General features: G+C 31.4%; 1 protein-coding gene across 3 annotated transcripts in view; it reads left to right on the plus strand.

Annotated features, from left to right (window-relative positions):
- LOC143069739 (DNA repair protein RAD51 homolog 2-like) overlaps window positions 1–18,671 on the plus strand; it is a 61,100-nt gene extending 42,429 nt beyond the window's left edge. For all 3 annotated transcript variants that reach the window (XM_076244512.1, XM_076244514.1, XM_076244513.1), the window contains one exon: window positions 16,224–18,671. In XM_076244512.1, the coding sequence (XP_076100627.1) occupies window positions 16,224–16,225 (2 nt within the window). In that variant the 3' untranslated portion in view covers window positions 16,226–18,671. The remainder of the gene's footprint in view (window positions 1–16,223) is intronic.
- Window positions 18,672–18,879: the final 208 nt, after the last annotated feature.

Here is an 18,879-nt window from a genome sequence, read left to right on the forward strand (position 1 = left end):
TGAAATTGGTATCCACATTGTCGAATATTTGAATTCGTTGTTTACCTGTACCAATGAAACTTATGAAATTGGTATCCACACTGTTGAATATTTGAATTCGTGGTTTACCTGTACCAATGAAACTTATGAAATTGGTATCCACACTGTCGAATATTTGAATTCGTGGTTTACCTGTACCAATGAAACTTATGAAATTGGTATCCACACTGTCGAATATTTGAATTCGTGGTTTACCTGTACCAGTGAAACTTATGAAATTGGTATCCACACTGTCGAATATTTGAATTCGTGGTTTACCTGTACCAATGAAACTTATGAAATTGGTATCCACACTGTCGAATATTTGAATTTGTGGTTTACCTGTACCAATGAAACTTATGAAATTGGTATCCACACTGTTGAATATTTGAATTCGTGGTTTACCTGTACCAATGAAACTTATGAAATTGGTATCCACACTGTTGAATATTTGAATTTGTGGTTTACCTGTACCAACAAAACTTATGAAATTGGTATCCACACTGTTGAATATTTGAATTTGTGGTTTACCTGTACCAACAAAACTTATGAAATTGGTATCCACACTGTTGAATATTTGAATTCGTGGTTTACCTGTACCAATGAAACTTATGGAATTGGTATCCACACTGTTGAATATTTGAATTCGTGGTTTACCTGTACCAATGAAACTTATGAAATTGGTATCCACACTGTTGAATATTTGAATTCGTGGTGTACCTGTACCAATGAAACTTATGAAATTGGTATCCACACTGTTGAATATTTGAATTCGTGGTGTACCTGTACCAATGAAACTTATGAAATTGGTATCCACACTGTTGAATATTTGAATTTGTGGTTTACCTGTACCAATGAAACTTATGAATTTGGTATCCACACTGTCGAATATTTGAATTTGTGGTTTACCTGTAGCAATGAAACTTATGAAATTGGTATCCACACTGTTGAATATTTGAATTCGTGGTGTACCTGTACCAATGAAACTTATGAAATTGGTATCCACACTGTCGAATATTTGAATTGGTGGTTTACCTGTACCAATGAAACTTATGAAATTGGTATCCACACTGTTGAATATTTGAATTCGTGGTGTACCTGTACCAATGAAACTTATGAAATTGGTATCCACACTGTTGAATATTTGAATTCGTGGTGTACCTGTACCAATGAAACTTATGAAATTGGTATCCACACTGTCGAATATTTGAATTTGTGGTTTACCTGTACCAATGAGACTTATGAAATTGGTATCCACACTGTTGAATATTTGAATTCGTTGTTTACCTGTACCAATGAAACTTATGAAATTGGTATCCACACTGTTGAATATTTGAATTCGTTGTTTACCAGTACCAATGAAACTTATGAAATTGGTATCCACACTGTTGAATATTTGAATTTGTGGTTTACCTGTACCAATGAAACTTATGAAATTGGTATCCAACAAATAATAAGGAATCCCCAGTAATGAGTCTAAGGTGGGTCTAATTGGGGTCTAAGCACGGACGCAGGATTCGCCGATTTTTGTAAGCGTGACACGTGAAAGTCAAATTATTGTGTCGGGAAAACGGGAAATGAGGTCTAGCGGGACCTGGGAAATGACAAAAAAAAATGAGAATTGCTTATGTACACAGTGTAAGCGGGATACAGGAATCTGACAAAACAGTCAGCGGGATCAGGGATGGGAACCCCCCAATGAGACCCCCTCTAACTAGAGTAGCATGTCTTCCTACTGTTTTTAATCTAAATGTGAACTAGCATGTTACAAATTTTGCTCGAAATGTTGGTCTAGTACTGAGTAGGGTTCATATTCATATGACATCATCATCATTATCTTGTCTTGCCTTGATTTTGAGCGGCCATTTAATTTTTAAACATTATCTTTTAAAACTGCAGGGGCCGTAACGATGGGTGTTTGGTCTAAGTAGGTGAACTTCTATATCTCTAATCAGTCAACACTTAAGGTTGCAAGTTAGAATCCTGATATTACTTGTATTACTTGAGAAGGGTCTTTCTACATATTAGCATGACAAACTTTGAAAAATAACATTAGGGAAACTAAAGTTGGCAATGATTTTTTATTAATTGTTTACTCTTAAATCCACCTATTTCATTGGTGATATGGTTGGTTGTTTTTTGTAAATATTTAACTTCAACATCTTGCTGCATGGACTGCAAACAAATATAAAGGAAATAGAGAAAAAATTGTCCAAATGATTTAAAAACTTTTATAATTGAGTTATCCCCCTTTGACCCAAATTATTACCAATTTCCAGGACAATTGTATTAGACTCTTCCTACTATAAAACAAAATGCTGTACATTCTGAGTAAGCAAGAAGAAAAATATGCTTTGCATGAATACATCAAATTCATATAATTTCCTTTACCAGAAAAAGAAATTTTGCCATACTAAGATTTTTTTTAGGTCATTATATTTTTATGGCTTACTGGATCTATGCATTCTAAGACTGAAAAGATTATTGTTGCAATTTGAATTGCACAAGCATCTCTGTGCATGTTACTTATTCAACTCTACCTACACAAATATGTTAATTTTATCATTTATCATATTTTTGTTAGCCACAATATGGAAATTATCCTAAGTAAGATGTTAATTCCTTTTCTCAAGATTATGACATATCTTTTACGCCCAACAAACCCACAAATGCCATTAATTGACATTTAAAACCAAACTCTCTGTCTTATTTTACTTAAGCAGTTTCAACCCAATATTTAGATGGACTTAAATTACCTTAACTATTACACATACCTACTAACATTAACTTCTGCTTATTCCAAAAACATACCTTAAAGCATAACCCATCCAAAAATGAAGCCTTACCTTCATGTGACGGGACCCCTAAAGTAAAAGAGGGCAAATTACTCTGTAAGAATGAAAGCAGCTGAAATCAAACATTTAATTTGGAGGGAATTTTTTCGTTTAAAAAAAATTAATGGTTATGAACAAAAGAACTTCTATACAAACTTGAAAATGTTCTCTCCACAATATATTTGGATATATTCATAACATTATCTTTGATATGTTTTTGAAGAACACATTATTTCAACTCAAGAAGTTGGTTTACAAAAAGAGGGAAGTATCAAAATCAACTATGTTGAAGATTTAGAGTGCATTTTAAAAAATACATTGAAATTAATGTATTTTGTGTTTTATATGTGTAATTTAAAAAAAGATGATAGAATGGTTTTTGTGTAGTGTCTTCTAACATTTGATTTGGTAAAGTCTAAAAGGTGATATATTCTTTAACATAAAGATGTAAGGCCCACAAACAAGAAGATTGAAGAGTTTTTTTTTTATTATAGTATCAAATAACAATGTGTTTAGATTTTAATTTGTACTTTTGACGTCCACAGTACTTGTGCTTGACTATCCCCGCGTCAGCGTTTCTCTCCCCTGCTGACTCTAATCTACGATTTTAGAACATGTTATTATAAATTGACATCTGTTTATAAATATCATGCATAAATTAGGACACTTTATATTAAATTGAAAACCAATTTATCAGTATAGTCTTGATATAATTTGGACCAGTGTACTATAAGTACAAAGATTTTTAATATAAAAAATTATTAACATCTCACGATACAAACTTGTAAATTATGAATTATGAAAGTAGATGGATCTTTTCTTGACTTTGTGGTTCAAGATTTTTAGGTACAGATAATTATGAGCATTCTCTATAATCGAGCTATTGTCAAGGCTTACAGGTATGTGATCTAGGTGTATAGGCCTGATTTTTAAATTGATTTTATCGAAGATAAAGATTTACTTGAAATCATCCTTTTATCAAAGTAGATTTCGTCAATTTGGCACGCATTTTCAATTACCTTGATGTGAATACGAATGATAAGTTAACCTCAAGTGTTTTATCGAGATTTCTTCTTTCACAATACAGCGCTTTGTTTGTAATCCTGTATGATAGGCCTATGAATAGTATGAGAGTTTTGTTTAGATGTATTTTCAGTGCTTGATACAAATGCTGGGTTACTTCAACAGATAACGTTGATTGTCCCAGTATAAAGAATCCACTGTATTAGTTGGAGAATTTTTTGTGAAAGACTGCAGAATTTATCATGTAGATGTTAAAAGATGTTTGAAAGAAATAAATCACCTTTGAAATGGAAGTTAACGAAAAAAAACATCAAATGAAATCTCTTTCTAAAAGATAAATGTTTTTTTTCTTTTATTACATTTATTGGTTAGGGAATGATAGCAAGTTATATGGTAGAGAGAATAGGTTGCAATGTACTTTACTGTGGAGAAAGTATTGAAAATCACAAGTCCTTCATCACTGGCGAAATGTCAAAACTTATTGAACAAATAAAAAGAAAAGTCTGTTCCCAACTTGCATTGTATTACAGGGAAGCATATTTTAGGAATTTTAGATGGGTCAAATCTCCTATTTCTATTTAAGTTATTTGCAATTTTCAATTATGTATTTCCCTTTATAGGCAAAACTAAAAACATGATAAGTTTAAACACTTATAAACTTAAACTTTACATAAAAGTCCAGTTCAAGTACTCTCTAATCAAACAGAAAACATTAGTTAGAATCTTTTATATAGTCTCTAAACTTCCTTCTTTGGTTACAGTTTAAAAGTTTTAAAGATTATTGAATAGAAACAGAATAGTACAAATCTTGAGGTTTTGTTTTTGTTTATTTTTAATTATTATTTGGATATTTTGGTTTGATCTTTGAATAGTTTTTTTTTTAACCTAAATGCACAACTGGTACGTTACACCTATCTGCAATATTTTGACTTCTTCGATGTCTTTTTTTTCTTTTTGTCATTGGATTGCTGTCTTATTTGACATTGACATACACCCCTAAAAAAATCTCCTTTAATTCAAACAAATTGCATTTATTATTTCTATATAATTAGTGGGCAGGAATTATTAAATTAATTACAAGTATTGAACAAATCATCATATTTCTGATAATTCACCGATTATTGATGCAGGGCTGGTAATGGACAGAAAATCTATAATTAGACCATAATAATCCCGAGGCTGTAATGAGGGTCATTCATCATTTGATGCCTTGCGTCATTTTGTCAAATACCGAATGTAAAAAATGAACAATTTGGTTAAATTTGATGTCGTAATTCATCAACATTAACATGTGATTAGTAAATTTTTGTTGTTCTACAGTAAAGGTTGTTGAACTTATGTTTATTCAAAAAGTGGATTGACACTCTGAATGCTTAGTCTTGTGGAAGAACAAGGAAACATCATTTAACAGTTGGCTTTCCTGATTGATGTAGGTCACTGTGACCTTATTATTACAATTCTTGGCATTGTATTTGTTGAGGAATGAAATCATTAGTAAATAGTTGTCAGATTTCTTTCCTGTTCTTAATGAGAAAATAATTAGAAAATTGTAGTATTTTAACAAATTACTTCATTGCAATATGAAATATTGACAATTTAGTTTTACCATAATCAAGGTCATATGACTTTGTGTCAAGTATGTTAAAAATCTACCAGCTTTATTTTAGGGAAGGGACTTTACTCTTGTGTTAATGGACTTTTTTTAACTGTCTACCTATCAACCCCTTTTGTTTTGGCAGGAGTGAAGAAATATGTGTATTTATATAGTTATGTTTGTTGTTACCAAATTGTTTTATGTTATTACTTTCATTCTGGTATATAATTTGGTTATTATCTCTTGTATGGTCTGTATGAATGTCAGTTGCTGTTTCTATCTTATTGACTAGATTTACATCAATTTATGGTTTATACTTTTTCTTCTTTTTACAATAACTTTACATACATGTTAATTTGAAGTAGAACTTTCAAAAGTACATGTATTATATACTAAAATGTAACACACATTCTTACCAATTTCAAAAATGCATGTTGATGATGTATCTCAATAAACTAGAATGTAACAGACATTTTTTACTAATTTACAAAATGTAATCAGTAAATGCATATAGCATTAATAAATTAGTTAATGTTATACAATGCTACCTTTAAAGTGTCAGTCTGATGGTTAAATATGATATTATTTTACATAAAAAAAATCTCTCCTTGACCTTTGACCTTTAATTGACTGCCACCCACGTCTGAAGTTTAAAAAAAAATAGGTATTATAATGGTGTATATTTCAGTTGTTTGAATTCTACCATTGGCAAGTTTTCATCTTGTTAATCACAAAGTTTTATCTTGGTGTATCTGTGATCTTTTGTTTTGACGAGGGTACAATGTTTATCCCAATGTTTTCAAGAGTTGTGTCAGTTTTACTGATATGAGAAGTACTGCTTCCTAAACTTACAGTTAAACTTGATTTCTCATACAACGTTGAATGAGTGTTTTCCTCTCCATAAAATATGTCTGATTCATGATATTTTAAACATAGGCTTGAAGTAAGAGATTTTAATTAATTTAAATGATTTTATCAATTTTAGGATTGCATATCTTTGGTTAAACATGTTAACACTTTCAAGAACTCTCAGATTCCCCGGGCAGGATCTGGAAATTAACAAAATTGTGTTTATAGTACAGTTTTTTGGCTAAACTTCATATAATGATTCACATAAATTCATGTAAGAATGTTAAAAACTCTAGTTATGCTTCAATTTTAGTACATTCAATAAAAATGAAGCGTTAATGTACCATATTAAAATCGTAGGTGTTTGTGTGTGTGGCTGATTAGTACTTAAAATAAGTTTTCTTGATAATTTTTCGGCTCAAGGTCATATCTTTGAGAGCAGACATTGTAAGAGGAAATGACAGTACACGTTTAGCCCAACCAAAGAAGCAAACAGATTTTGAAGAAAGGAACCAGTTTTTGAGGTTTAGTGCAACATGTTGCAGTTTTTTCCCCTGTTCATTGAGAAATTCTTGCATAATCCCACCTATATGTTACCAGGGATCCTTGTCTGGTTCCTGATAGCATTATACCGTACTCCTGCATATATATGTTGATTAATAAAAAAAAACCATATGTAATGAAACTCATTTAGTTTTTATCAATGATTAACAGGAACTACTGCTATGAAAATGCTGAGAACTACCTTGAACTCTAGAAAACTGTAAATGAGAAATTTTTGTAAAATTTCATTTTTGCTAATTTTAGAGTTCAGATTAAAATTGCAAAATATCCCTCTGCTCATTAAATATATCTATTGAAGATTGAAACTAGGGAAGAGAAAAACATGAAACAAAACCTTGGGAACAGTTTTAATAATAGAAGTAAATTCAAGTTGCAAAATTTGGTTTAGTTTTTCTTAAGCTAGTTTACTGAATAAAAGAATGGCTAGGATGAGGATCTTTTTTTAACCTTTTATTCCCTATTCTGTGAAGCTCAACAAGATCCTATAAATGTGGCAGTTCATACTGATCTGTATATTATTCATCATAAACATCTTTATAATATTCCTTACATATTTGCTTACTGAATATTTATATTTGGAATGATAATTTTTATTGATAAGGTCATTCTCCGTTATATTAAGGTTGTCTATTGTCTGGTTGTTGTAGTCGCAGAAACTTCTCTTGCATAAATCTATATAATTGTTACATGTTGTTACTGCATGGCTATGTATGTGTACATTATACATTTATCAATTTGGTATTTAGTAGATGTATATCTATGTTATGATAACTTGTGACTGATTCTATGATGAAAACATAATAGCAAATACGATCCACTTATATGAAATGAAAATTTTTAAAAAATTAGAAAACTATATATACGGTGTAATAACAAGAGAAATGTTATTGTCCTAAAGCATAGATATGCAACTAACCATGATGATAAATAATTTAAACAAGTTTATTAACCCTAAACTAAGTACAGACCATTTTCCATGATTTATCTGCTTATTTCAGGGAACATGTACTTACAAACCATTTGTTTAGGTGTGAATGTTAGATTTAATGTAACATGCATTGTCATTACTGCATGCGTTAGTTAACGTTAATTAATTGTTAATCACAATCAAGGTACACATGTACAACTTTTACCAATTAGTGACATACATTTCATTAACCTTTTCAAACTATTAATTAATTCAGTAATTAAAGCGTGCTATAATGTTCCTTAATCTATGTGGTTTGGTCGCTGGTGGATATAGTGGTTTTATTTGCAATCATACCACATCTTCTCATATTTATGAGTGTCTGGATGGGTGGTCTGTTATTTCTTATATCTTTAATTTTTTGAACCATTTTTCACTATTTTTTATATTTTGCACTTTTATAATGTTGTTCCCTATTCTATAATCCAAATCCAGACCTTTTTAGATCACAATGCAAAGTTTGTCAAGTTTCACTTAAGTTGAAGGTTTAGAAGATTTATCCCAGGCTAAGGAAATATACTTAAACTAGTCAATTGTTTTTCGAATTTTATAGTCACTATATAACACACTTGTACACAGAAGCACAAGAAGTAGAATTACACTAACAAGCAGACGGCGATTAATGTGTACAAACAGAAATTAACAACAATTTAGTAATTCACAGTAATTTTGGTAATTTTAGACCTGGCCTTGAAGGCATAAAACTTTGCTCAGTGCTCGAAGCACAAAAATCATGCTCGAAATGTAAAATCCAGCAACTTGATTGGTTGATTCTTGAGTCTGAGTACAAAAATTGTGCTCGAAAGTTTTATGACCGCAAGGCCTGTTGTTCATTTCATTGATTAAATACATTATAAAATTTTTAAAAAGTCGAAACTGACGACAAACAGCGAAATTAATGTCAGCTTAAATGGATATTTAATGACTGATTGATATGTTTGTATTTGTTCTACACCCTAGAACACATTGTTTAAATTTTATTTGTAAAACATATACAGCGTTACACATGGTGACATGGGGTATTTACTTTCTGTCCAGTAGTCGATAGGTCGTTACTTATTGAATTCTAAATTGACAGTTTTGTCAGCCTTGCCACGAAAGGTTACTTCATTATAGCGATCTAAAAATGTTGTTGATTTTCAGTTAGATGAATTTTAGTCGTAGTCGTCATTAAATCTCGTCCTTTTATGGCGAAAGCTTGTAACCGCTTTGTTCGCTATGATAACAAGGATGGTCCATATTTGTTCAGGGTTTTTATTAATATCTGTATTATGATTTGGGAAGACATGAAAAAATACTAAATCAATCATAATTAAGTCCATGTCGTGATAAAAGTCTTATTACCTCGAGTGATAAAGTATTTAACACCATTTAATGAAATCTTGGTTACTAAGATTAAGTTTGATTTTAGTCATTGAGTTATCTCCCATTGAATGTTATTTTTATTTGTTGTTTACTCCATATATGGTCTCAGGGTAATTTATAAGACAGATGGGTGTCAGATTTTGTGGTTTTGAAAAAATTAGTTGTAAAATAAAAAAATGATAATTTTGTGGTTTTATTGATAAACTGAATTGACATAAACATTAAAATGAGAATTATTATGAATTGTGATCTGAATGAATGTGACATAAAACTGAAAAAGAATTTTTCAAAAAAATTAGAAAAAATAATTTTGTTATTACAAATTGATTGATTGATGACTTCACCCAGTAGCAAATATTACATATTCAGGACACTATCATGTTTACATGAAAATGAGATATACTATTTGGTATTGACTAGTCAGATATTTATGTGTTGGCTCACTTGAGGAATGGGGAATGCACTAACTAGGGATTCTACTAAAACAAGGTTTACATCAGTGAGGCAGCAACCCAAGCACTTAATTATAGTTACTTGCTAGTTGTTATGCATTTGATTGGTAATCCCGAATAAAACATTGTTTTTGGACTACATCAATAAGATGTTAGGTTTACTTACATTGGTGCAATTGCAAGCAATGACAGTATATTCTAGTTGTTGCAATCATAATTTTTACCACAAAAATTAACAGATTTTCGACATCTAGACATTGACAACTGTCTACCTTTGGTTCTTGCACACCAATACCAAACATCTCAGGTAGTACATAATAAGCCTGCACACCAATACCAAACATCTCAGGTAGTACATAATAAGCCTGCACACCAATACCAAACATCTCAGGTAGTACATAATAAGCCTGCACACCAATACCAAACATCTCAGGTAGTACATAATAAGCCTGCACACCAATACCAAACATCTCAGGTAGTACATAATAAGCCTGCTGTTTCCAGGGCCAATATCCACAATTTTGTAAAGTATGGAGTTGTAGTAAAATTGGCACATCTCATTTCAATAGTGATTATTTTACCCTGCCCCTTCTGGTCATGGTCTATTGACTTTGAATACTTAGTTTTCATTTCAAAGTACATGTATTGCAATTTTAATTTTATATCATAATGTTTCACACAGGAAAGACTTATCTTTGTGTCAACAATTTATTAGTGCATTAGTACATTTGTTATATTCTATTTTTGCATCTTATGCCATGACATCCGGTTAGATATAACATTTTCACATTCTCAATAGTAAAACGATTTTTGTGGTTTAGAAGTTTGTCATAAAATTGACCCTGAACGGTTGCAGATGAAATAATTTCAAAAGTACATACAATAATAAATTGGTTATGTTTTATAATAAAAGTGAATAAACCACAAAAAAATTGTATTCTGTCATTCATGAAAAAATGTAGCTGCACCTTAAAATACTTGTATAACTAGGCAGATCTGAAATCTTATGATTTTTATCTGTTTTTCTTTCTTATTTCATGATTTGAAACAATGGCCTGCTTCTGATGACTACTGATAAAAGTTTACAGAATGTTGAGAAAATATTTCTACACCCTTATTGTATTGCAGCCAAGAATTTGTGGCAATGACGAAACCGAAACCGACAGCATGTATATTGTCTTTATATAGACATAACATGTAGATAAAGAGTTTGAGGTCCAAAAAGGGTGCAATTTTTTTCTTTCAAAAAGTCAAAAATACTTTTGATTTAATTACTTAGGAAACTTGTGTCGAGATATTTTTTGAAATGGTCGATAAGTATGACAACTAACATATTATTTTGTATAAAATCAATTTAATGTCCCTCCCTCAATCAGTACATAAAACCTCCCCCCTATACCACAACTATGTATATCAATGAAGTACATGAAATCAATCACTCTTACATGCGACATTTATACCTTTTGTGTGAAAACCCATGTTATGACAGATAATACACATTAACTGTCCGACAATATGGATAGAGATGAAAAGTTGTATCGTGACAAGTCATTATTAACCTAACTCTTTTGTGAGAGGGTTGACATGCTCTTGGGATGTTGGCCAGGGGATATAGGGGTAAAATAAAGTGGGAAGTGGGGAATAAAGTTGGATTTGGAAAATGTGCACCCCCATATTTTCTGGAAACAGCAACTTTTGCAAATGGATTTGTTGCATTTAAAATGAGGTTGGCATGCAAGTGCCCCAGGTCAATCGACAGATTGAAAATAATAATTTTTCAAAAATGAGTTATATTTCCACACCACACCTCACCTTTTCTCCTTCAATTTTGAATGATAGTCAGATGATGTCCCTTTGTAACAGAATTATATTAGACATTGATTTTGTCTTTATTTGTGGTATGCTCAAACCAAGACGCTAACAAAAATATATAAGGATAAAGGTTTTAATTTTTTGAAGTGCATTTGTACTCCTTTCCCTATGTTGGTATTGATATGTGTTCTGTTCAATTTTATAGGTATGGTATTTATTATACCTTTTGATAGTCTGGACTGACTGCATCTGTTTTTCTTTCAGTTTCCCTTCCCATTTCAGTTTAAAACTTTGGCTTAAGGAAGTTAACATGAAGCTGGTCTTATCAAAATGTATCCCAAATAAGGGTTTTTACCCAATTTTGGGGTTCACTTCATGGTCTGGTGTCTAAAGGAAAGTTGGAAATATATACAATGTATGTCCCCCCCAAAAAGCACTGAGTTTTTTCCCCAATTTGCTCATCAAAGGCTGCCAAATAGACTTTTAAGAGCCTCAATTATTTTCCATTCATGTTATTTTAGGTTGCTGTCAAATTGACTGATTCCAATATCTCTTATAAAAAATGAAAAGATTGGGAGTGGGGGAGAGACTGTTTACAAACAAAATAGAGGAAATACTTTTAGAATATGGCAAACATTAACAAACTTAATTATTATCTTGGCCTCTCAGAACTTTTCAAATGGTTTTATCACTGACATTGTGTGTTTTCTTACTAAGCATGGAACATAAATAGCTTGATTGACTTATAGCCCATAAAAGTCATGTTACTATTATTATAGCACAGGAGACACCACTTATCATCTTGGACTGAATACTACCAATGTTTTGACAATCTATATATACCGGTCAACACATAATAGCGGTCAGTATCTATGTAAACAGCCATAAACCATGATGGGTCAGTGGACTGTGGTCAGTTAACACTGATATGTCAGTAAAGTTTATGGCCTACTAGGGAACATTAACCAAAGTATTATTCTTGTCTTATAGGTGTATTGGGAAGCTATTAACGGGAGATAAAAATTTTGATAGGTCTTTGAAGATTGGCTAATGTGTTTTGTCATGGTCTGACCACCTGGGCGTAGGAATTGATACAGAGGCTTGTCATCGGGAGGCTGGCTACTGAAGGTCTGTTATGTTGATACAGAAGTTTATCATTAGTAAATTGACCACTGGTCAGTTAGGTGATTGGCCACCCATAGTTTGTACTGTACAATGAGTATCAATATATCTTCTGTTTAAATATTTTGTGGATATTTGAACCTTGGAAAAAAAAAATCAAGATTTTGTAATTTATGAAAATAACCTTTAATATATTGTCTGATAAAATACTGACACCCGTGATTTTCCAGAAAATGCAAATAACTGCGGGTAGTTTTGATTTGTGGTTGATATTTAATTCAAATTTCCAATATTTTCTTTAGAAATCCTAGCAGTGAAGAAGAAATCAACACAATGTCTGTCTGACTAGCATTCAGTATACGAATCTGAAAATTAACCTTTATTATAACCTTGAAAAATACAAAAGAAAAATAATACCTTTTAATAACAAAATATTTTCATTTCATGTTTCACATTCATATGCTTTCTTTAGTAAGAACAACCCTCAATATGGAAATTTACTTGTATGGTAAATAGTTAGAATATTGGGAACTCTGGATTATTTCCTTGAATCGGACATTTCCAAGAATCGGTTTGGATTTTGCACATAAACAAAACAATGCAGGTGTCTGTCTGATTAGACACAATTGACTACTTATATACCTGTTAACAAAATTAAAATCCTTAAAAAAAGCCGGAAGTTAAAAATGTAATTTGAGGAGTTTAAAACTTTAAAGCATATCTCTCATTTATACTACTGGGTTTTTCCCAATTATCCATTCATCTCGTAGGAGTACAAGTAGACCCTGATTATTAACAAACGCCAGGATTTAAGCTCCAGTACACCCATTTTTCTTGGCCAGAGTAGTTTTTAATTAGTATGCATTCTGGACAATACTTAACTGACCATTAAAATCATCCAGTTGTAAACTGACCAATAAAACTGGTCATCCACTTATCTTTTATGAGATGGAACCTGAGATTATTTGAATTCTCAATATGACCATTAATTTCCTGTGAGTCATATCTCATTAATGGACTTAAATTTAACATCATTCGTACATCAGTATGCTTAAGCTTAAGAAGTTTAAGCTGCTTATTACAGGACTTAATATTTATATTTAAATTGAACCTGCTTTGAAGTGTTAAAATAAAAAAAATTCTATGTGAATTCTCATCACTAATTAAGTAAGACAGTGCTTTCGAAAAAAATATAGTCTTGGCTCGGTCGCTCCGTACTTTATTGAAATAGGTTTAAAGAAGTTGATGAAATTTTAAATTGTGGTTAGATCAGATAAAGTGATAAATCTGCACAAATTGTCAATTGAAAAATTTGATTGGTCTGAAATTCTTACAATGTAACCCTTACTAAAAGTAAATAAAAACTGACAGCAAAAAAATGAATAGACAATGATAAATAACTGCATATAACCATACTGAAATATCTCATTCTTTTCTACATACCCCTTACCAATACATTACAAAGCATCATACTATTTTCTGACCCATATAGTTCATACAAACAGTATAGAGAAATGAACTGAAATAGATAAATAAAAAAGGTTTAAAGAGATAAATGATAAGTCTGTACATTGAAATATATTTATACTCAATCGCACCTCATTTGTTTAATAGTAAAATATCATAATAAAGTAAGAATTTATTGTGGAGAGTTGTCTCATTGGCAATCATACCACATCTTCTTTTTATATAAACTTTTTTTTGATTTTAGTGTATTTATAACATGTTGTTTTTGCTGTATGATAATTATCCAGTATATATATGACCACCAATGAAAAGAATTGTGTGTCGTTGAATTAACGAAGAAGCTATATATTCTCCAATGTGATTCAAATCCAATAACAAGTTTTGTTTTTTCAGACCAACACCTTGGAATTTACCATAAAACCTTCCCCCCCCCCCCCCAATCTGTTTATAATGGGATTAGATGCTGGGATTGAGGTGCAGGCTCTTTGAATTGATCAAAGGATCAAATCATGTCGATTCAATTTTTGTGTCATATCTATACCAAAATAAGTTATGAGAAAAAATACTCTTTTAAGTCCTGAACTTTCAGGATTAAGATATTCAAGTTACAACCATTTTTGTTGAAGAGAGCCCACATTCTCTTGGGAACTAAAGCTGTCTTTAAGAATCCGTCTGTCATATTAATAAAAAGAGTTTTTATTGCATTTCTTTATGGGGGTTAATTTCATACAAACAATCTGATCTTACACAATTAACATTTCCAAATTATTAATGATGGCTGTTTGAACTACTATTACCAAAAATGAACTATCGTTCGTAAAATAAAAAATTATACCAATTTTTAATGTGGAGACCAATTATTAGCAAAAATAACTGATGTTAATTAACAAATATTTGACCTTATGGAATAATAAGATATCATGCATATTTATGTGCCGTAATGACGATTCTTGTTGACTAATCGTGTGGAGGAATGTGATATTCATGAGAAATAGAAAGTTGTCACCTGACACATATGTTTAATCACATGATCACTCATGTGGAAGATACAAGATCATTATCTTAATGAACTTTTCTTTTCATACTAATTAAACTAATCTGATTTTGTCTTCACAACAAGGGAGAGGAATTGTCACCCTACAAATGAAAATGACATTTTCAGAATTGATTATTTGAAATTTTGACATCATTCATTCATAACAATTTACAATTTTAAATGTCAAAATATCAGTTTAGGTTTTCACATGATGAGTGAGTTGTTATTTCTATCATTATATTCCAAAGGGTGGTATTTGGTACAAAAGTAAATTATTATAATTACAAGTCCCCCTAGATTTAATAATGACGGGAGATTTGTGTACCCTTTTGCTGAATGAAATTTTGTTAATGTCTTGTGATAATAGTTTTCTAGGTACATTTATCCTACCACCAGTCAAAACCACTAATAGTAGCTTACAGTGAATACAACTCTGTTCAGAAAAATATAATTGTTAAGCCAAACAAATGTCAGACAAAATCTAAGACTACTATAACATGTAGTAGTCGCATAGGAAGGAAATAAAGGAATAAAAACGAACAATACAGGATAGAGAAAAACAAATGATAGAGCACTAACTAAAATAAAAACTTGTGTGAACTGCTTAACTCTAGAAGGGTAATCCTCAATCCAGTGGCAAATAGTTCGTGCATGTTGAGGAATATTCATGAATACAAGGACAATTACTATCAATATAAAACTTTATTTTACCTGTTTCTTAACTTTCACTATTAGAATCCAAATTTCTCTGATTAAGTTTCTTTCTAGTTGTCAGATGGTTTTGTTGTGTTTTATTGGGAGTTTTCAGGGGGGAGGGGGGTGGAGATTTTAACTGGTACAGAGCATAGATTCCTTTTCTAAAACAGTTGATGGAACTGGGAGTAGAGACTCTTGATAAACTGATTGTAGAATTTGTTTATTTGTTTTATGTAACTTGTATTTTGTTTGTCACAAGCTGTATTTAACTTTATTTTAATGTTGATGGAAACTTATTGCTGAAAAGTAATAAAGTGAGAAGAAAAAAACAACTTTATTGTAGTAGAGTACTTATGTGAAGAATTTTATTTTTGATTGACTTTAGGCTTCTATTGTAGTAACGTCATGTTTTGTTATTTTTTAGGACCTAAAGACAGGGATTCCAACAGAGTAACGTGAGGAGAAGATTTAATTAAGTAACGTACGTTACATCTAAGTCGAAGAAATAATCGGACAGAGTCATAACTTCAGGGATACCTGCTGTAATGGGACAAAGAACAAGACTTAATCTAAACTAGGGATCAGATTAATAGATGTGGGTTAAGTATGGTAGAAGTCTTGAGGCATCGTAAATATTTGATTGTAATATGTTTGTTGACAATTTTTCTACGTATTATGAAATCTTACTACAATGAAACACGACAGAAAGAGTCAAGATCTTTGTTTAAGAGGGGGATTAATGTTTTAATCTCGCGTCTATGTGTATTCTAATGTTAAGAAATCATGAGATTAGAGACAGACTTAAAAGTTAAATGACACTATGGCCTTTGTTATTAATAAACGAATAACCTTTCCATCTATTATTTCTGTTTTGCCTTTAGCATTAGTATACTACTATTATTTTGTCTGACAGATTTTTAGGTTAATAGCGCATAGTTTGTTTACTATTATGGGACCATGTTGTACAAATCTATATAGAAATGATAGTCTATTAACTGTTCAATTAGGCCACATCAGTGGAAGATCTCTTTTAAGATCTTTAAATTTTAAGGAAAGAAAAACATAGAGGTGCATGAACCAAAATTTTCTTTACTTTTTATACGAATTATTGAAAAATTTTTGGTCGTATATTCGTATCACGTTGGGGTCGTCGTTGTCGTTGTCGTCAGAAGACATTTGGTTTTCGCACTATAACTTTAGTATAAGTAAATAGAAATCTTTGAAATTTAAACACAAGGTTTATGACCGAAAAAGGAAGGTTGTGATTGATTTTGGGGAGTTTTGGTTCCAACAGTTTAGGAATTAGGGGTCAAAAGGGACCCAAATAAGCATTTTCTTGGTTTTCGCACTATAACTTTAGTTTAAGTAAATAGAAATCTATAAAATTTTAACACAAAGTTTATGAACACAAAAGGAAGATAGGGATTGATTTTGGGAGTTTTGGTCCCAACAGTTTAGGAACAAGGGACCCAAAAGGTCCAAAATTAAACTTTGTTTGATTTCATCAAAAAATTAATAATTGGGGTTCTTTGATATGCCCAATCTAACTGTGTATGTAGATTCTTAATTTTGGTCTGCTTTCAAATTGGTCTACATTAAGGTCCAAAGGGTCCAAAATTAAACTAAGTTTGATTTTAACAAAAATTGAATTCTTGGGGTTCTTTGATATGCTGAATCTAGACATGTACTTAGATTTTTTATTATTGGCCCAGTTTTCAAGTTGGTCCAAATCGGGGTCCAAAATTAAACTTTGTTCGATTTCAACAAAAATTGAATTCTTGGGGTTCTTTGATATGCTGAATCTAAACATGTACTTATATTTTTTATTATGGGCCCAGTTTTCAAGTTGGTCCAAATCAGGGTCCCAATTAAACTTTGTTTGATTTCAACAAAAATTGAATCCTTGGGGTTCTTTGATATGCTGAATCTAAACATAGATTTTTGATTATAGGCCCAGTTTTCAAGTTGGTCCAAATTTGGGTCCAAAATTAAACTTTGTTTGATTTCAACAAAAATTGAATATATGGGGTTCTTTGATATATGCTGAATCTAACCATGTATTTAGATTTTTGATATTTGTTCCACATTGAGGTTTAAAGGGTCCAAAATTGAACTTTATTTGATTTCATCAAAAATTGAATCCTTTGTGTTCTTTGATATGCTGAATCTAACCATGTATTTAGATTTAGGATATTGGACCATCATAGGTAATGTCCAATTTAAAATTTAAAGTTTTTAAGTTTAAGTTCTTAGACGACATTCATTCTGTGTCAGAAACCTGTGTTGTGTCAACTATTTAATCACAATCCAAATTCAGAGCTGTATCAAGCTTGAATGTTGTGTCCATACTTTCCCCAATGTTCAGGGTTCAAACTCTGGGGTCGTATAAAATGCGCCCTGCGGAGCATCTGGTCTTCATTTGAAGAAAATCTTATTTGGTATTTTTTAGTTTTGGATGCTATCTTATTGAAGCATTTTACCTATTTTTTGGTGGGTGATTTTGATGAAAACTACAGCAAATCGATTGAAGAAAGTCTATTGAAGATTGAGCAAACATTATCAGCAAGATAAGATGTACAAATAAGTGTTAAAACAAGAAGGAACTTGGCAATCTATCCCTGTTGGGCAACAATTAAAAATATTTTGGTTTGCCCAAACCCTACCCAAGGTTGAGATAGTGGGTAGGTAGGTAGGCGTTTTCTTTTTTTTTTTCAAAAAAAGAAATTGAAGCATCGGGCGTTTATTAGTCTTCATGCCTATCTGATAAAAAAAAAACTTCTTCAAATCAGGACAATAAAAGAATTTGAGTAGGCAGCTTTTTTTCTGGGTAGGTAGGGTTTGGGCAAACAAACCTATTCTTTTTTATGGCCTTGGGAGTTATTGCCCATGAATGACAACTTTTGTTCATTTTTGTCGAGCCTTCGACTTTCGTCGAAAAAACTAGACTAGGTGATCCTTCATTCTGGCCGCGGCGTCCACAAATATTCACTCTGTGGTTAAAGTTTCTGAAATTTTAATAACTTTCTTAAACTATTCTGGATTTGTACCAAACTTGGAGAGAAGCTTGTTTATAATCAAAA

The sequence above is a fragment of the Mytilus galloprovincialis genome, chromosome 3, assembly GCF_965363235.1.
Source record: "Mytilus galloprovincialis chromosome 3, xbMytGall1.hap1.1, whole genome shotgun sequence".
NCBI classification, from domain to species: Eukaryota; Metazoa; Mollusca; class Bivalvia; order Mytilida; family Mytilidae; genus Mytilus; species Mytilus galloprovincialis.